Source organism: Boleophthalmus pectinirostris, unplaced genomic scaffold (assembly GCF_026225935.1).
Source record: "Boleophthalmus pectinirostris isolate CB_2022bp ecotype Guang Dong unplaced genomic scaffold, ASM2622593v1 HiC_scaffold_9, whole genome shotgun sequence".
Taxonomy (NCBI): domain Eukaryota; kingdom Metazoa; phylum Chordata; class Actinopteri; order Gobiiformes; family Gobiidae; genus Boleophthalmus; species Boleophthalmus pectinirostris.
Window position 1 is genome coordinate 27,339,224 of NW_026571541.1, and position 20,469 is coordinate 27,359,692.

The 20,469-nt window shown below is 39.3% G+C and overlaps 1 protein-coding gene across 4 annotated transcripts in view; it reads right to left on the minus strand.

Moving 5' to 3' along the window:
• The window catches only part of kcnab1a (potassium voltage-gated channel subfamily A regulatory beta subunit 1a), a 199,240-nt gene that overhangs the window by 49,659 nt on the left and 129,112 nt on the right, over window positions 1–20,469 (minus strand). For all 4 annotated transcript variants that reach the window (XM_020937684.2, XM_055148016.1, XM_055148018.1 and 1 more), the window contains exon 2: window positions 15,645–15,688. In XM_020937684.2, the coding sequence (XP_020793343.1) occupies window positions 15,645–15,688 (44 nt within the window). The remainder of the gene's footprint in view (window positions 1–15,644; window positions 15,689–20,469) is intronic.

Consider the following 20,469-nt stretch of genomic DNA (forward strand, 5'->3'; position numbering starts at 1 on the left):
TCGCCCCTGCTCCCCCCCACTCTCCACTTTAGTCCTCACTTTTCCCTTTAGTCCACCATACCTTGCACCAGCTCCCCCTTCACTCTCCCCTTTAGTGCACCAGACCTCGCCCCTGCTCCCCCCTCACTCTCCCCTTTAGTCCTCCATATCTCACCCGTCACTTTCGCTTTTAGTCCTACATACCCTAACCCTCCTCCTCCTCACTTTCCCCTTTAGTCCACCAGACCCCACTCCTCCTCTTCCCTTTAGTCCTCCAGATCTCACCCCTGCTCCCCTCTCATTCTTCCCTTTAGTTTTTCCTCCCTCTCATTTTCCTCTTTACTTCTCCAGACCCCTCCTCCCCCTCCTCACTCTCTCCTTTAGTCCTCACTTTCCCCTTTAGTCCACCAGACACTACTCCTCCTCTTCCCTTTAGTCCTCCAGGCACTGCAGTTCCAGCTCTATTTGAAATGTTTAGTTACACTTTAAGAAAATTGAAAACCGTGATTGATCAGTACAAGAGGAAGCACATTTTGGCCATAACGCCCAAACTTATTTTTCTTACTATGAGAGGAGGATGTTACTTTGCCACCACATTCATTTAGATTTGAAATCCTAAACTCAGCGTTGGCACCATGTTCACCTTGTAAGATTGTGTGTTTACTGCCCTCTGCACACTCTGACCTTGTGTCGTCTCACATCATCATTATGGAGAGACCCGCGCTTCTAATTGCCCTACACGCGGTGGAGATAAGGCGGACAAAAGCCTGAGCCAGCTGCCCCCAAGGGACTCCAGATCCTCCACACGTGCCCTCGCTGAATTATGCATGCTTTTATTCACAGCATCAAAGTCATTTGTAGTCAGGAGGTTTGCACACACCTGTTAGTATTTACAATGTGCTTTTAATGTTTTGGGCCCATGAAAGACTGATCTGGGTTATGAGACCAGAGCTGAGTCTAAAATATTATAAATACTGTGCCACTTGTTTAATAACCTAATCTAAAATAATCTAAAATAAACTAATACATTGTTTGATTACTTTAAAATGTAAGAAAATTAGGACATTTTGCCATTAGGATAACATGGGTGATTTCTTGCATCACCATGACAACACCATATTTCACTGACTTTTTTGAACAGGATAACGTGAAGGGTCATTCTACCAAAGCTGACATTCTATGACACTAATATTTTTGTCATTAATGGGACATTTTGGTAGCCTCCGCCTCCACTCAGTTTCATTACTAGACGGTTTGCAAGAGCCCCGGAAGTACGAGTCCAGACACCAGCCAATCAGCGAAGAGCCATACATTCTGTGTTGGCAACAATTCCTGAGATCGAGAATTTAAAGCCAGAACAAAGAAAATGTTTGGTGAATTTTAGGGGAAAGATGTTATTGCCCTTGTTTCTGTGGGATTTGGGAAAACTTAATATACCAGTTAGCCCCGTTGGTGGTGCATTGGTTAAATAAAAAAAAGTTCCCGCCTACCATTGAGTGAACGGATCCTAATGCTGCAAGGTCAGACGGTTTCCACGAAGTGAAACTCGCTGATGAATCAGGCTAACATTTTGGAATCGCTCCCATTTGAATAACATTGTCCCCACAGCCCAATCAGCCCCCTGTATCACTTTATTACAGCCCAACTGTAAATATGTAAGTCCCCCTCTGCTTTCATTTATACAGCGTCATGTGAATCCCATCTGAACAATCAACAGGAAGTTCATTAAGAACAGATTAGATCCTTGTGCATGGTTATGTAATGAAGAATCTTTTAGTTATAAGAAAAACACTTCATGTACTTTATGTTTCAAATGAAACCTTTTATGCCATACTCTGGACTCTTGCTGAAAAAGCAACATTTCCATGGAAACAAGCAGGACGAGGCCCTCCTCTGGGCCAAATAAGTGTCTGTCTTGGGGAGATGCAGGTCCTCTCACAATGACGATGGATCTTTTTATTTGTTTGTCAGTATAATAAAAAACATCCACAATATATATAAAAAAATAACAGTTTATTTATTTGTTTATTTTTGGGCAAAAATGTTACGTACTATGGCTTTAAATTTAAACTGTACAGCCCTAAATGGGGACTTTGCAAATTTCTGCAAGCTAATGTTTTTTTGGGTTTTTTGTTTTTTTTACCCACTCATTTTTCTTTGTTTATACTGATACTGTCATTTTGACAGTTTGAAATGTATTGTTTGTTTATTTAACAAATTTGTCCTCCCCCTTGTCTCACCATAAAGTATTTTAGTTTATAAAAATTGTCTTTAGATGATTATTTCCAGAGGTGGGACGAAGTTGTTGTTTTGCAAGTCTCAAGTAAGTCTCAAGTCTTTGACCTCAAGTCTGAGTCAAGTCCCAAGTCAAATACAGGCAAGTCCAATTCAAGTCTCAAGTCACTGGCCCAAAAGTCCAAGTCAAGTCCAAGTCGTCTGCATTGAGCTTCAAGTTATTTAAAGTTTTTAAACCAAAGTACCAAATATAGCTTAGATTTTTGCAACTTATATGAATTTTAAGATAAATTGTACTTATAAAATCAGAAAATCATAGTATATTTATATTTGAGTATTTATAGAGTATATAAGAGTTGTAGAAATGTATTTAGTTAATTTTTCCTTTTTAAATGTCTTGACAAGATCTTCATGTGGGTTGTGGTCAGAATAGAAAGAATTCAGATTTAAAAGTGCTTCCCCAGTCTTCTCAAATCACAGGCCCCAAGTCCGAGTCAAGTCCCCAAGTCACTGACCTTCAAGTCTAAGTTGAGTCCCAAGTCTTAGTCCATTTTATCAAGTCAAGTCTCAAGCCCTAAAAACAGTGACTCAAATCTGACGCGAGTCCAAGTCACAACTGATTATTTCTAAACGTGTAGTCCGTTCATAAGCATTAGACAGCAACACAGCCCAACGTTGAGGCTTTCGAGGAGAAAAGAGGCATGAGTCATAACTGTGAGGAATGGTTAAGTGAAATAAGGTACATAATATAAACAACAGTATAAATCTGAACACGTCAGTATAAATACTAAAGCAAAATGTTAAATTATAAGAGATTAACTTAACCACATTTATTCTAATTTTCCATTTGCTATACACAGTATGCCTACATGTTCAGAAGCAGCGGATTTTGACAAGTTCATAAGTGCATAATTATAATGACTTGTGTGCAATTACTGAATCATTCAACACCTACAGCACCTTTCTCATGCCATAAAGAAAATAGTATGTCTACCTTATGAATGCAGCGATAATCAGACCCATTCTCCATCTGCCCCCTGCACACCCGCCATCTCTAAGGTCACCCCTCATTACATTCTCATCCCGTCAGCTCCAGATCACCCTATACAGAGGACACACGCAGCACCCTAAGGACCCATGACGGTGCATAATGACAGTATTAAACATAACATGCGAGAAAATGAGATGCTTAAAACTGCAACATCAGCGCATTTGTAAAATGGCAGGAGCAGGCGTAGCAGCTCATTATCAGCGTGGCTAATTATAATAGAACGTCTGTGAGAGACTGTAAAACTTTGTGTTGAACAGAAGGTCAGAAAAGTCAAGGCAAGATTTGAAGATTTTAAAACTTTCTCTGTTAACTTTCGTAATAACCTTGAGCTGTGGTTTATTGAATGGTGATCGCTCCTGTTGTGTAAGAATGACTAGACTTCAATTCAGTTGGTGTTTCATAAAAATTGTCAAGTGCATTAAGTGAGGAAATGAATCATCAAAGTTTTGAGCATCGTATAAAGAATCTCACACAGTCATACACCAGTGGGCAGGATGGGTTAAGTGTTCTGCCCAAGGACACAACAACAGCATTCATCTGTTGGATCTTGATCACATCTCCATTTATAAGTGACCAAAAGCTCTATGTTGACAATATTAAAGGGGCTTCTTGCACTGCTCCTTCAGGTATGATTTAGTTCTTGTAATTTTTGTGTCTGTCTAGATTTTGACCATTATTTAATGTTTTGACCTTTCACAGCGTCTGCAGGGATGCGGTCGCTGTATCAAACTGTTAAGGTGAAGAGGGAGCTGAGCCAAAAGGCAAACCTCTCGATTTACCGTCAATCTACGTTCCTCTCCTCACCTATGGTCATGAGCTCTGAGTAATGACCGAAAGGACAAGATTGCAGATACAAATGGGTGAAATGAGTTTGCTCCGCAGGGTGGCTGGGCGCTCCCTTAGAGGTAGGGTGAGGAGCTCAGTCACACGGGAGGAGCTCGAAGTAGAGCTGCTGCTGTTTTGGATGTTTTTTGGGAGGTGTTCCGGGCATGTCCCACTGGTAGGAGGCACCGGGGAAGACCCAGGACACGCTGGAGGGACGATGTCTGCCTCCACAACCCGGCCCGGATAAGCGGAAGAAAATGGGTGGAACTTTTTTTATTTAACCAATCACTGCTATTTGGTCATGATGTATGTAATGCGCAGCTAACAGGGCTAACTGGTATATTAAGCTTTTCCAAAATCCCGTAGGAAGAAGGGCAATAACATCTTTCCCCTTGATAAAATTCACCAAACATTCTCTTTGTTCCGGCTTTAAATCCTTGATCTCAAGAATCCTTGCCAACACAGAAGGTATGTCATCGTCTACATTCATCTCGATTTGTTTACTGTTGTGCTGTACCACAAAAGGGACCCAGTCATGGCTTCACAGCTCTTCACTGATTGGCTGCTGCGCGGTCTACAACTTCCAAGGTTCTTGCAAACCGTCTAGTGTATTCTGATTCCTGACATAGTCGCTGGAGAGAAATGAAATTGAGTGGAGGCACTAGGTGGCACCAGCTTGGCTACTTTCCACTTACATAAATTTTAAATTAAACTTAAATATAACTTTTCTGTTTCTCCATGGAGATGTTATTGCTTTGTCTGGAATGTTTCACAGTATGGTATTAAACCTTTCTATCGTCGTGGAGACCAATCCAGAACAAGTTACAGGTCAGATCTGTGAAGAGGCAACCATGCTCATTGTCAGAATGCCTGATTTTCTAGGGATTTTTAAGCTATAAAACCACCTGTAATTGAATAAATGTAAGATAGCGCTATTTAATTAACATAGAAACAAGAAGGTGACAAGTTACATAGTGCACCTTTAAGTCCTGACAGTCTGAAAATGAGTCTTGTGATAAGAAATTACCTCAGCTCCCTTTGTGACGATGTTTAAAAGTTTCTCAAAGTTTCTGAGTGCATTGGGATTCTAGAGGAGTCAGTATGGACTGCAGTACTTGCTCACTTTGTCCCAGAGAAGTGACAGATTGACAGGATGCGGGTCAAATTCCTGCAGTGCCATCAGACACTCCTGGAATGTAAAGGAACAAATGGGGACATTCTGGTGGATACACTTCGGAAAACCATCGATCACAGCTGGCACAGGAAAGTGGAGAGAATAGAGAAGAGGTGACGTATAGAACAGGAAGAGCTCCCCAAGTCATGTTTTTGACCCTGAGAATCAGACATATTAAACGTGCACTGTGTAACTTTTTGGATGAGGGTCTGTCACCTGCTTATTTCCTATGGACATGTCATTGCTTTGCCTGGAATGTTCCACAGTATGACATTAAACCTTACATTTACTCAATTACAGGTGGTTTTATAGCTCAGAAATATCTAGAAAAACAGACATTCTGACTGTGAGGGGGCTGGCCTATCCACAGATGATAGAAAGATTTAATGCCATAATGTGAAACATTCCAGACAAAGCAATAACATCTCCACGAAGAAAAACATTTGACAGACCCCACACGAGAAAAGTTACACAATGCACCTTAAACAATTTAAATAGTTTTGGATCTTCATTAATCATGTGAAATACTGCGTCTAATAAAGGATTTACATCAACTTGGTATTTTTTGTCCTTTACACAAGAATGTTTTACTTTTATTGTGTTGAATATTTTACTACAATTGAAAGTAGAAGTACATATTGTGCAAAATCCTCACTTTCGCCTTTTGTCGGCATGGAATCTCCACCCCCTGCCAGCAGATCTGCACTCACTGCAGACAATTTGGACAAGTTGTTTTTTCTGGGCAAAAATATGAAGATTAATTAAAACTTCATGCTGGAACTGTTAGTGCTGCGCTTTGCTTTTGGAAAAGATTTGTTTACTGTACAAGGATTTTTATTTTTTTTAATAATATTTCATACATTAGTTGCTTATTTGAGAATATTTTATTTCATTTATTAGTATTATTTAACTTATTAGTATTACCAAGCAGCACTTTGTATTTATTTTGTTTTCCCATTTGTATAATCTTAAAACAAATTGTTGGTTTAATAAAAACACAAACAAACAACAAGCAAATGGTTTTGGATTTTGTTCCCATACTGTACTGAAAATGAACCGAACCATGACCTCAAAACCAGAGGTACGTACCAAGCTGTGATTTTTGTGTACTGTTATACCCCTACTACAAACTGTTACATAGTAATCTGCACATGTAATACATACACAGGGAAAATGAGGTCTTCTTCTTCTTCTTCTTCTACGTTTTATAGTTTTGAGTTCATTGAAGTGAATGTGTTTGTGCGTAGCTGTTGCCTCACAATACAATATGATGAAAATGACTACTGCAAACTAATCATCTCTTCTAAAACGCAGCATTGTCCACAGCATTATTATGTTGGGTGCCATGGAAACGCCCTGACCTGTCCACAACCATGAGAGACAGAGAGAAAGAGGAGCAAATAACTGTAAAATTGTAAATGTGATGGAAATGATTTGCATACAATTATTCTAAAGTTGGGACCCACTTTTATGCTCTGGCTTATTTTTCTGACATTTTATCAAGCCTCTTCTAAACCCTTGTCTTGTAACTGAAATGTGCACAACATTATAAGTAGACAACAGTATGAGACCAAAACACATGTAAAAGCACATTTCAGTGGAAAATCCCAGAGTGTATTCATTATTAAGAGTAGGCGTACAGTTTATGAGGAAATATGTGCCTGTCCCTTGGATGTGTGTGGTCTCTAATAGGACAAAGGAACACTGGGGAACTGATGGAGCTTTTGGAAAACGCTGACCAGCAACTTGTGTGTGATAGTTTGTCCTTCGAACTTTTGTCAGCCAATTAAAAGATGTGGGAGTCGCACTAAACACACACGCTTTGCCAAACCAATTAGCAGTGCTCAAGGTATGCCTCCTGGAGCTGGAGCTAGGATGACATCGCTAAGCTTGTCCGGTTCGCTCGATCACTGAATTTCTTTTCAGATATTAAAAAGAAGAGGCCAAATTATACTTTATTTGTTGGTTGTTACAGCCAGTCAAACTGTAAGGGCACAAGGGAGTTGTGAATAAATCATGAATGGACCGAATGCATAATAATTCTCCTGATTTACCCCCTGTTTTCAAAGTTTTATTACAACCAACCATCCCAAACCAGAAGTGTCCCAGTTTTTGATCTGGAAATTCTGATCACCCTAAAGTAGAACACATTAAGACTAGGGGTGTGCAAAAATATCAAAATATTGATATATCCTGCCATTTAATGTGATGATACTGTATCGATGTTGTGGGCTGCTGTATCGATACATTATTTCATTTGCTTAATAGCATAATTGCCTAAGTCATTTTTTGGCCAAATTGTGATATCCCTGACTTTACTCTCCTACTACTGCTGCATCACTCTAGCCAGGCTGGTGCCACCTAGTGCCTCTGCTCAGTTTCATTTCTCTCCAGCGTCTAGGTCAGGAATCAAAATACACTAGATGGTTTGCAAAAACTCTGGAAGTGCGAGTCTGGGCACCAGCCAATCAGCGAAGAGCCATACATTCTGTGTTGGCAACGATTCCCGAGATTGAGGATTTAAAGAGAATGTTTGATGAATTTTATCAAGGGGAAAGATGTTATTGCCCTTCTTCCTACGGGATTTGGGAAAAGCTTAATATACCAGTTAGCCCTGTTAGTGGAGCATTACATATGTCATGACCAAATAGCAGCAATTGGTTAAATAAAAAAGTACCCGCCTACCGTCACGCGAACGAATTCTAATGCTGCGAGGTCAGACAGTTTCTACAAAGTAAAACTGGCTGATGAATCAGGCTAACATCACCCTGCCTTATTGCCTCTGTCCTCAGCCTATCAGAACGCTTTTAGGATCTAAAATCACTGTCTGCCTTAGTCATCTCTGTACAATATCAATAAATAATACCAATGTGGTTGCTATGTTTTCAAAACATTCAAACATTTGTGTTTCATATGAATTTTGCAGAAGATTTAGATTTTTAGTATCACAGCTGTGATTTAACTTTTATGTTTCACTGAACCATGTCAAATTGACTTGAAATATATCGTATTAAATCATATTGAATCGAAAGTGCACTGCATTGAGATCGTATCGTGGCCTGTGTATCGAGGTATGTATCTTATCTGGAACTTCTTAATGATACCCAGCCCTAATTAGGACTCGCTCTGATTTGAATTGTCACCATCTAAACCTCAGCACCTACAGCCGTGAACCAACTAAATGTTACGATAACGGTAACAATAAAATGTGATGTGACATCCATAATTCATATTACTCATCTATAACTGACTTTCTTCAAGTCGATATGAAGGTTTGACAATAAAATAAGAATTCCCTGTGAGAATTTAGTTGTGCAGCTTTACACCACTTACAAACTCGCATCTGTAGAGAAGTCAGTAAATGCCGTTGTACTTGCATGCAGTTGTTTTGAGCCTGTGGTAAATCTAAACCTCTCTTAGTTATACCCTGCTCCTGGGGTGATGTTGCTGGTTGGTATTTGTGGCACTGGTCCCCTGTGGCTCCCTGTCTGCTCTGGGCTCAGCGTGGAGCTGGAAGCTGTAGTCCTCTGACCTTCTCCTCCTCTCAGGATGTACACAGAGCAGGAGAGTACACAGCACACACAGAGGAGCACAGCCAGGGGCCAACAGGCTGACAGGCTGCACCACATCTCCCCTACATGCTCATTTTAACCTTGGCCAAAGTGCTCATTTTTATTATTCACTCACCAGTTGCTCTTGTATTTTCCTCTCTTTGCCAAAACTTTGTCAGATTTCAAGGTTCAACCGCTTTTTACTTACCAAGGCCTTATAACCGATTTTCTTGAGCAAAATTGTATAAGAAACAATAAGAAACTAAATCAGAAACAAAATTAGCAAAATATAAAATAATGTTGTTGGTATGTTATAGCTAAAAAAAAAAAAAAAACTCCTTTAAAGATACTTCTTTTACGTTTAAACCAACTGGATTTCTGCCAAATGCTTTCTGATTTGATTATCGCCTTGAAAACCAAAACAACAAATTATAACGTAAACACATAAACAACTTGACCATCATATCCAATGTTTTTGTGATTAAGAATAAAACAGCATTACATTTGCTATCAGAAAAAATACTTGATTTGAACAGGCTTACCTCGACAGAGATGGATCTTTTTTTTTCAGTTAAGTCAAATTTGAAATAAATACTTACTACAAATACACCCAAACATTGTGAGCTTTGGAGATGTAGACAGATAGCCAGGCTGGCGCCACTTAGTGCCTCTGCTCAGTTTCATTTCTCTCCAGCGAATAGGTCAGGAATCAGAATACACTTGACGGTTTGCAAGAACCCCAGAAGTTGTAGACCGCGCACCGGCCAATCATTGAAGAGCTGTGAAGCCATGACGTCAAACTCAAGCACCTGTCTGGGTCCCTTTTGTGGTACAACACAACAGTAAACAAAGCAGTCGAGATGGATGTAGATGAAGACAGACATTCTGTGTTGGCAACGATTCCCAAGATCGATGATTTAAAGTCAGAACAAAGAGAGAATTGGTGAATTTTATCAAGGGAAAAGACATTATTGCCCTTGTTTCTACAGGATTTGGTGCATTACATACGTCACGACCAAATAGCAGCGACTGGCTAAATAAAAAAAAGTACCCGCCTACCGTCAAGTGAACGAATCCTAATGCTGCGAGGTCAGACCAGCTGATGAATCAGGCTAGTAGACAGATACAGGTACATCTCAAAAGTTGGAATATCATGAAGTCAAACCCATATACTAAATAGACTCCTGGCACACAGAGTGAAGCTTTCAAGACTTTTTTTTTTTTTTTTTTTTTACAAATAATAAATACAATAATAAAACAGATAATTCAGTGTTTCAGAAAATTTAGAATATAGTGGAAAAAGTTAGACACTTTCTCTACCCAAACTAGGGCCGGTTGTGGCAGGAAGGGCATCAGGCATAAAAACGGCCCAAAATCAAGCTGTGGCAACCAGTGGCTCCTTCAAGAATTCAAATTTTCATTTTCAGACTCCTGTTGTTCCTCATACACTTTCTACATTTTCAACAGCAGCCTTTTTAAGCAGGCAGGATTAATGGTGCTTGAAAAAGGATGGCAGATGACAGCGCCACATCGGTTAATGCACATATTTAAGGATTTTCAGTGTTTTTTACAGGTGCAGATCAGAAGATTTATGCTAATTATGAGCTAAAGTCGACAGTTAGCAGTGGGCAAACGCTGTTATTATTCAAGGAGCCGACAGCAGCTTCAGGCGATGTAAAACGCTACAGCAAAAGCAGGTGTGGCTGTATTTTGTGGTGGAGGGTCCGTCAAATCCTTTTCTTCAAGGAGATGCTTATTTTTGCTTTGTCTGGGGATGTTTCACAGTGTTAAACTTTCTATCTTCATGAACAAACCAGACCAAGTTACAGGTCAGATCTGTGGAGAAGAAGGTATTTTTGAGCTATAAAACCACCTGTAATTGAATTAAATAAATCTAAAGTAGAGTTGTTTAATGTCACACTGTGGAACATTCCAGGCAGAGCAATGACATATCGATAGAAAAAAGCAGGTGACGGACCCCGATCCAAAAAGTTACATAGTGAATTTTTAATTTGTTTTGTTTAATTTTGAGTGATTCTGTGATGAAACTTTATCACGCTGTTTTACGTTCAGAAATGGAAAAAAATTACAGCAAAATGAAAATTGAAAACTACAATCTTAAAAGAAGCATAATCTGATTTTCTGTATTGAAATTCTGGACTCCGATGCTTGTATGAATAACTTTGAGATGTAAAAAGTGGATTGAAGATCAGAGCTCATGTACTTTTTTATTACTGGACAGTGTTAAAATGATAACATGACTTATTTCAATATGATTTAACAGGTGTATGATTTGGATGAAAGGAACTGCATGCAGCCTGCGCTCTTAAGGTCATCACAGCTGGACCTCGCCTGCCAGGACCTTAAAGGGCCCATATTACACCATTTTCAGATCTGTGTTCTAATGTTTTTCTCTCAAAACAGAAACACTCTGTCCCACCTTGTGTATATGGGTCCGGTCAAGTGGTAACGGAGGGAAACAGGAGCAGATTTTTTACATTCAAATAGCTCTTATTCAGAAACTAGAGGGACTATTGAAATAAGTAAAGTATTAGAATGTAAGAAAGAGTTAACACTCCAACAGGGTAAAGTTAAACCTGTGATATTCTTTCAAGTTGTTAACAAAAATATTTAAAAACTCATGTCAGTAACGGAGGGAATGAAATATGCAGCACTTTTTGGGCAATAAATACAAACAGTCATAACTAGTGGTTCTCACTTACATATCCTTAACAAACTGGTTTGAATATTTGCTTCATATAGTTTTCTACCATATGGTACAAGATTAGATTGAAAAACCTCTTACTTTTTGAGTAATGAGATTTTTTATTAAGAAAGGTCATGGTAACGGAGAGAAAAGTAACGGAGGGAAAATTGTGCAAGCAAGTAGAAGGTGCATGATTTTGCATAATTTGTCAGCTTTTTTTCTTCCCAATACTTTAATATTACTTCAAAATGAAAGGTAAACTATTTCTATAAAAATATGTCAGTCCTTCCAAGCAAATTTTTTATCATTTTAAATACTTTTTTTTTTTTGAAAAATCATGTACCTTCATCAACAGTTCAAAGATGGAATAACACAAGATATGATGAAATACATCCATTTATTTACATGATTTGCAGGTCTTTGAAATTTGGGAAATAATTTTTGTTCCATGTTTCATACATGGTCTGTTTAAAACATATGTAACTTTAGAACCAAAAGTGGTACAGAAAAAAGGTGAACAGTTTCATAAACTAGAGTACATATTCTATCTGTTGAATACATTTTTATATCAGATGCATTAACTTGAATTTTTGGCCTTGCTGTATACTTCTGCTTGACCGGGCCCATATACAAGGTGTAAATATCCCCTTAGCCCCTCCCCTGGGGAAACCAATGATCACATCAGGGTTTTAAGGTTTTACTAAACAAAATACATGGATCAGTAATATTTTTAACATTAACCAATTAACAAACACTCCTCCATACAGCCATTACTTCATTAATAAAAACATAACATATCACCACATACTGCACAAATGCACTGCAGTGGTTTAGTCCATTATATACAGTATGAGCAAAAGCACCACTGACCACTTTTCATGGCGTGACTACTGCTTGATTTTGTGTCTTGGTGTTTTAGCTGATTTACATTACATTAGACGAATGGTTCTCAGAAGTCGAGGTCCTCATGGAGTTTGCAAAATGATTTCAGAGGGTCCCCAGATTATATGGAGAATTTTAAGTGAATGCAATAGTCTCAAATCTTGACACACAAATTCAGTCATAACTTATCTCATCTCAATTTATCCTCATCTAAAATCATCCAGATGATTCTAGTGAAGGTGTATGGATTTTAAAAACACAAGGTGGAACAGAGTGTTTTCTGTTTGAGAGAAAAACTCCGCCTAAATGTGCAGGGTTTGTGTGTTAAACATGTGTGAATGAAACAAAACACAACTCCAGATATATTTTTAACGAGGAAACACATAGATCATAAAATAGAGTAATATGGGCCCTTCAAACATGTCATAACATTATAAAATAAACAAAAACAATACGCCCAGTCCACATCACCTATTACATAAACCATCATATAAGTCCAGAAGTGGATCCCACAAACCAGAAGTTATATAGAATTGTAAAAAGGTACAGTAAATATGATGAAATAAGCAGCTTATGCCCGGCTGTGACTCCAGCACTCAGGGGGCAGACTCTTACAGAAATGCACAGGTCATGTATTTACAGCCCTACAGAGATGCTCAATATAGGAACACCAACTAATACACAAACTGCTGACACATTCTGCACGATAACTTCACGTTGTGTACTTTGAAGGAGTTATATGTCTGTACCGCGCCAAGTTTCTCACAAGCCAAAAAGTATAGCGTTTATTTGTGGTAAGGCGTTGTATTTCATGGTACAAATAGTGGGCTGTGTGGTCTGTCTGCTCCCACTCACAGGCTAAACGCTGAGCTAAAATGGGTCTGGCTTTGGATTTTCTGAGAAACGTATACAGCCGCCCACAACAGCCCAACATGGACCAAGCAAAGCAATTCAGAATATGAGATGTTAGTCTCTTAAAACTATTTCAGTGATGGCTGTAGAAAGTTGTCCTCAAATTCTCCAAACTGATATTAGGATTTTGTTCATTTAAAGAGGACATCTCATATGAAAATTTGATGGATTCATGCTTGTTTGTGTTTGTATGGTCTTATATAGAGGCTTAAGAAAAAAATGTCAGTTTTTACCAACCCCATAGCCCAGGGGTCATCAAATTAAGGCCTGTGGGCTGACTCCGGCCCTCCACGCCCCTTTCGTCGGCCCCCCAGCCTCTCTGTCCCCCACCACTTGAACTGGCCCCATGAGGCAATCCTCAAGTTGTCATGACCAATTTTTTTAATGACTTTTTGTCAAATAATAACACGCCTGCTTCTTGTATTTTGTTGATTTTTTCAATTAAGAAATTATATTTATATGAAGTATTTACATTTATATTAAAATAATTATATGACGTATTTACTTTTGCCGCCAAATTTTCATCATCGGACAAGCTCAAGATCAAATAGTGACAGTCAACGCACACGCAGAATTCTGTAGTGCAGTTAAGGACAGCAAAAAGGCTCATGTTAAAGTATGAAAAGTTGACAGTCCCGAGTTTTCAAAGAACAGTGGACGACCAATTATTTGTTTGGTTCAGTGTAAGGAGCCTGCAGTTTGTCTGAAATGTAAAGAAAGTGTGTCAGTTTTCAAAGAACATAATCTGCGTCGTCAGGGGCATACAATTATGTTATACAGCTCCAGTCACGGTCAGCAGCGATAATGTGGCCCCCAGAGAAAAAAGTTTGGTGACCCCTGCCCTAGCCCCGCCCACGTCCCTGTTGTTAAAGTGAGATGCCACTACGATCAGCACTACAGTTTTGAACAGAAAGTAAATAGTCCCATTTCTATTATTAAACTGTTTGACATTAATACGGAGGTTTACAAAGAACACAATGTAAAACTATTATTACTGTATTATTATTATTTTGTTTTAGTTTGTCACATCAGTCCAATCAAAATGACTTCTCAATAGGAAGTAAACAGTGTGCACTCCAGATAACAAACTCTGAAGCTTTTTCTACATAAAAAGACTAGATTAAAAGACAAATGATGAATGTCTCATATAACAGTTCAATACGAAATCACAGTTCAAGACTTGGAACCAGAAAAAACACAATAGCCTTTTTTAGATGAGCAATATAACTTTTCTGGATGAGGGTCCGCCACTTGCTTCTCTCCGTGGAGATGTGTTTTGAGTTTTTGAGTTCTTTCCTCAAACATAAAACACTCTATTCCAACTTGTGAGGTCATGTGGCAAAACAGGAAATTCTCTACTTTGATTTTAAATTCCATACACCTTCACTAGAATGATTTGGATCATTTCAGCCCTAGAATTGCTAAACTATACTCAACAAAAGGTTCATGACATCACAGGGTGGAACAGAGTATTTTGAGCTTTGGGGATGTAGATAGACTAATAATAAAGGATTACCGGCAAAGACTAACTCAAATATGTGTGAATGAAACAAAATACAACTCACTAAAAGCACACAAGAGTCAATTCTGCGTAACAGGATAACCGCCCATTAACCTGATTCATCAGCCGGTTTCACTTCATGGAAAGCATCTGACCTCGTAGCATTAGGATTCATTTGCTCGATGGTAGGCGGGTACTTTTTTTATGTTACCAATCACTGCTATTTCGTCATGACATATGTAATGCACTAAACCCCGGAGGAAAAAAAGCAATAACGTCTATCCCCTTGATAAAATTCACCAAACATTCTCTTTGTTCCGGCTTTAAATCCTCGATCTCGGGAATCTTTGCCAAAACAGAATGTATGTCTTCGTCTACATCCATCTCGATCGCTTTGTTTACTGTTGTGCTGTACCACAAAAGGGACCCAGACAGGCACTTGAGTTTGACGTCATGGCTTCACAGCTCTTCACTGATTGGCCGGTGCGCGGTCTACAACTTCTGGGGTTCTTGCAAACTATCTAGTCACTAGACTCTAGTGTATTCTGATTCCTGACCTAGTCGCTGGAGAGAAATGAAATTGAGTGGAGGCACTAGGTGGCACCAGCCTGGCTAGTTGTCCATAGCATGACAATAATACACCTCCATGGAGACAAAAGTAGGTGACACTGTCGGACCTCAAGACAGGTCAGATCTATGGAGAGGCAACACCGCTCAGAGTAAGAATACATGTTTTTCAAGGTGTAGATGGTGCACCTTTCACCAGAAAAGTTCCGTGGTGCATCTTTAAGAATATTACATTACATAGAATACATCTGTTTACTCACCAAGTCCTAGGCACGATACTCGCAGTCCAGACTTCCCCAGGTTTCTGCGAAGACACCAAAAACATATTGAACATAAATTAAAACTTCAATTTTAACGAGACAATACATAATTCAAAAATAATCAGCTGACAGCACCCCAGCATTTCTGCACTTAGAGCTTCCCCTGTGGAGATGAAAAGGGGTGTAGTGACACAAGCTGCTTCCCATAGAGCTGAGCTATGGTGGTCATTAGTGCATTTATGTGCCAAGGATAAGAGAGGATACACTCAAAAGATGACAGGACTGGAGAGGTACGGAGCAACTGTTCACTTCAACAAGTTAATTTTCAAAACGCTTTAAATCTTTATTTCAGAATTCCTGTTGCTTTCAGCCAATCACGGTCTAATATCTTTGCCTCACAACCAATCACATTTAATTATTCATAAATGTCTCTCCCTCTTCAAGCTTTCACTGTCAAACCGTACAGCAGCAGAAGCACCAGCCTCAGAACTTCAACTGTTAAAGGTGCACTACGCAACTTTTCTGGTATGGCCTTTAACTCCATGGAGACAGGCAGGTGGTGAGTCTATTTTCAACAATAAAACACCCAAAATGAAATATATGATAGATTCCTTATGATGACATACTGCAGAATAACCAAAGAATTAGAATTTATAAAAATAAATATTTACAAAAATTGTCAGAACAGAAAAAGCCAGCAAAGTTATTCATATTTTCACAGAGTGGCAACTTTCTGGGACTATACACATTTACAATAGTTCACCCATTCACACACTTGTGTACACAGGCACTGCGAGCAAGGTTGGTTAAGTGTATTCCCCAAGGACCACAACCATAATATTCCTCTGTAGGAGCTGGAATTGCACTACCAACCTGAGGGTCGATGGACATGACCGTTCTACCAATGATGAACAAACCCTCTATCAACTGAGTTACTCTCTCCCCATAACTGTTATAGATTTACTGTGGCAAACTTGAATCAAAAGGATAACACTGTAACTTGTAGTAATATAATGGACTCAGACTTGAACTTGAACAGACACATCAAATCAATAACATCTGCAGCATTTTACCATCTAAAAAAGCAACAATCATACTGTCTAAAACAGACTTGGAGAGACTTATCCATGTGTTTGTCTCCAGTGGGTTAGACTGCTGTAACGGCCTACTCACTGAACTCTCGAAACGAGCTGTAAGACAGCTGCAGTACATCCAGAAAACTGCAGCTCGGGTCCTGACCCGAACCAAGAAGTACGAGCACATCCTAGTGCTCAGATCTCTGCACTGACCCCTGTGGCTCAGAGAATAGAGTTAAGGCTTTACTCAGAGAATAGACTTTAAAGCGGCTCTGCTTGTGAACAAGTCTCTCCATGACCTAGCACCAAAGTACATCTGTGACATGTTAGTGCCATATGAACCATCCGCACTCTGAGGAGCTCAGGAACAGGCCTCCTGCTGGTGCCCAGGGTCAGGACTAAACACGGGGGGTCAGCGTTTCAGATTCATGCAGCTTCAGTCAGAACAGTTTTCCTGAAGATGTGAGACACGCCTCTACTTTGACTCTGTTTAAATCCACACTGCAAAACACAAAATCTAGTCAAGTTCAGATGACTTGAATTAAGACCATTTTATCATGATTTGAGTAAATTTCACTTGACAAGTAAAATGATCTGCCAGTGGAATAAGACTTGTATGAAAATACATTTTGGTACACTTAAAATAAGAAACGAAATCACATGTTGCTTAAATTATGAAAAACACATTTATTCCACTGGTAGATCATTTTACTTGTCAAGTTAAATCTACTCAAATAAAGTAACATGTTCTTAATTTAAGTCATTTTAAGTTAACTAGATATTGTTTTTTCTCCAGTGCAGGCTCAAAACAGTTCTGTTTAGCTGCATATGACTGTTTTCATTCTGTACTCTTCTCTCTCATTTAATGTCTCGCTCTCTCTTTAATTTCATGATGATTATTGATGTTTTGATTTGTTTGGATTGTGACTTAATGTATTTTGTGTAAAAAATTTGCTATATAAATAAACTTGCCCTGCCTTATATAATTGAATAAAGTGATCAAATTAAAGATATGATTGCTTTTTATTGGCATATAGTTTAGTGTTCATTCTCCTTGTTGATTTGTTTCCAATCTAAACCCTGGTGTAATCAATGGTGCATGCCTCTGAGCCGACCTCTGTCTTCTGAAGGGCGTGCTGACAGTACTTTGATATGAGCTCAGTCACCGGCCTGTGCCCTCCCCCTGCCCCTCTGCCCCGCCACCCCTCCCTCTGTCATGAATAAATCACCACATACAGGAGCTATTGTTGCTGATATTGCAAAGTACAACATATTGACAACAGTTTTCATATTTAGATGTGTAAACTTGTGACTTTGCAGTAGTCACATTCCAAGCTCTGTTAACCTGAAGCTCATGGGCTCCAACCATTGTAAATAATACAGTGGGTATTGATTAGAGGTCCAGTGAAGTGTCAGAGTACTTCAAGGTGCCAAACGCCATTCATTCAGAAGTATAGAGTAGTTAAAGGAACAGTTTAACCTGTGCTCCTACTGATTTATAAAAGGTACCACAATCACAACTAAACAAGGGTTGCCAGCGCTTTAACCTGCAGATAGAGGACACACATACAAGTTTTCCTCATTCTCAGTATATGGACAGACCTCTTGTGAATGCTCAGAACCTCCAGAATTCATTCACTGAGCTGAAGAGGCTGCACTAGCACTGGTTCATGACTGGGGGCAGCTACTTTCGTTTAGGTAGTCAGGATTCAATCAGATAAAGGCATTTTAGACTTAAACCAACTGGATTTCAGGTGTAGTTTATTCAATTTAAAATCATTTATTAAACTACATGGTGTTTGTCTGGGAGGGAGGAGCTCGGAGTAGAGCCGCTGCTCCTCCACGTCGAGAGGAGCAGCTGAGGTGACTCGGGCATCTGCTCCGGATGCCTCCTGAGCGCCTCCCTCGGGAGCATGTCCCACAGGGAGAAGGCCTGGGGAAAGACCCAGAACACGCTGGAGGGACAATGTCTCTAAGCTGGCCTAGGATCCCCCCGGAAGAGCTGGAGGAAGTGTCTGGGGTGAAGGAAGTGTGAGAGTTCCTGGTTAGACTGCTGCCCCTGCGACCTGGCCCCAGATAAGCAGAAGAAAATGGATGGATGGTGTTTGTATAGCTAAAACAAAACTCAAAGAAATTGAGCTACGAGCAGGCTTGCCTCTCCACAGATCTGACCTGTAACTTGGCCTGGGAGTGTTACAGTATCTACTTGTCCTAATAACAGGCAAAGCAATAACATTAAGCAGGTGGCAGATTATACAATGGATAACTTATCCATTGTATAATCTGCCACCTGCTTAATGTTCTGCATAAGAAATAAAATAAACTATATAAAAATGGGTAGACACATCTGAAACATTGTTCTTTGAAAAGTTAAATTAGATCATATAAATAAGCTACAAAAAGTTGTATTCAAACAGTGTGCTATAGTAAAGTGTGTAGTGCAGGTGCAAGCTAAAACTGTAGTTCCATTAATCAGCCAGTAGGAGAGCAGGTGGCACACTTTTCCAGGGGGAGGAGTCACGGAGTGTTGGGTCGGCACTTTTCTGTTTGCCCCAGAAACTGCACTACACAAGATAATTGGGTTTTGTATCTGCGTCATCAGTTTTACATCGCAGCATATGGAAAATAAGCAAAACATGTATATTCCAGCAGAATGTATGCACCGAGCATTATGCAGCGTTACATACAACGGTTGTTTACTCCAATCAAATACTATCCTATTATTTATGCAGCTGCTGTAGATTGAGTCAATACATTCAAATTCAAGCAAAGCAGGGAGGGAAAACGTGAATCTTCCTCTGGTGGTGAAGAGGAGGAGATGAAGAAGCTGACTGTTCTGCTGCTGCGCTGTAGATGGTGTGTAGAAGGGTTAGGGGCCAAACAGTATGAGAAAAAGAACTACGTTTTTTATTGTAATATTTTAATCTACTTTTTAAGGATTAATTAGACTAAACCAAGACCAAAACAAGGCTAAAGAAGGACTTAATAAGAAGAAAAAAAACCAAAAACTCTTATTTATCATTCATATTTTACAATTAACTTCACTGTTGGACAGAAATATAGTGTTTTTGAATATATTCATTTCTCTGCAACAGCAATTAGCCAGTATTGAAGTATAATGTGCTGCCCCTGTTGTGGCAAGTTGAAATAGCCAATAGAATGAGAATGCAAAAGCCTAAGGCGACGTTTACACACAGCCGGGTATGTTGAGAAACAAATATTTCCCTCCCTCTGTTTTCCCAAAAAACATTGTGCACATTGCATTGGTTTCAAAAAAGTTTTCATTTACATCAACCCGCATAAATATGCCATCGAGCGCCATCATAACTATGCCAAGCCTATGGCAGCACCTGGATTAGATTCAAACCTGTAGCATTTATTTGGTTTATTTTATTACAGTTGTAAGTGAAAATCATGCATTACTGCGGGCTTGCCTCTCCGCAGATCTGTTGGCAAACTTGCTGACCTGCGAACTCATTTGTCTCTGGTTATGGATATAAAACATCAGCTGTGTGCAAATGCAAACTCATGAAAAGTGTTTGCACCTGAAGAAATGTGACTGCTGCTCTGAATGCTCCATCATCATCATCAGAGCAAAAGGTAAACATTAGTCGCACTTTTGGCGCGTCAGCTGCCTAAAAATATGTTTATCTCACTTTACACACAAACGCCAAACTGTGGTTTTGCAGAATCTTCACTCTAGTTGGAGTTTTAAGAAAGATGTGTTTTCAGAGGTGAATTTGCTGTTT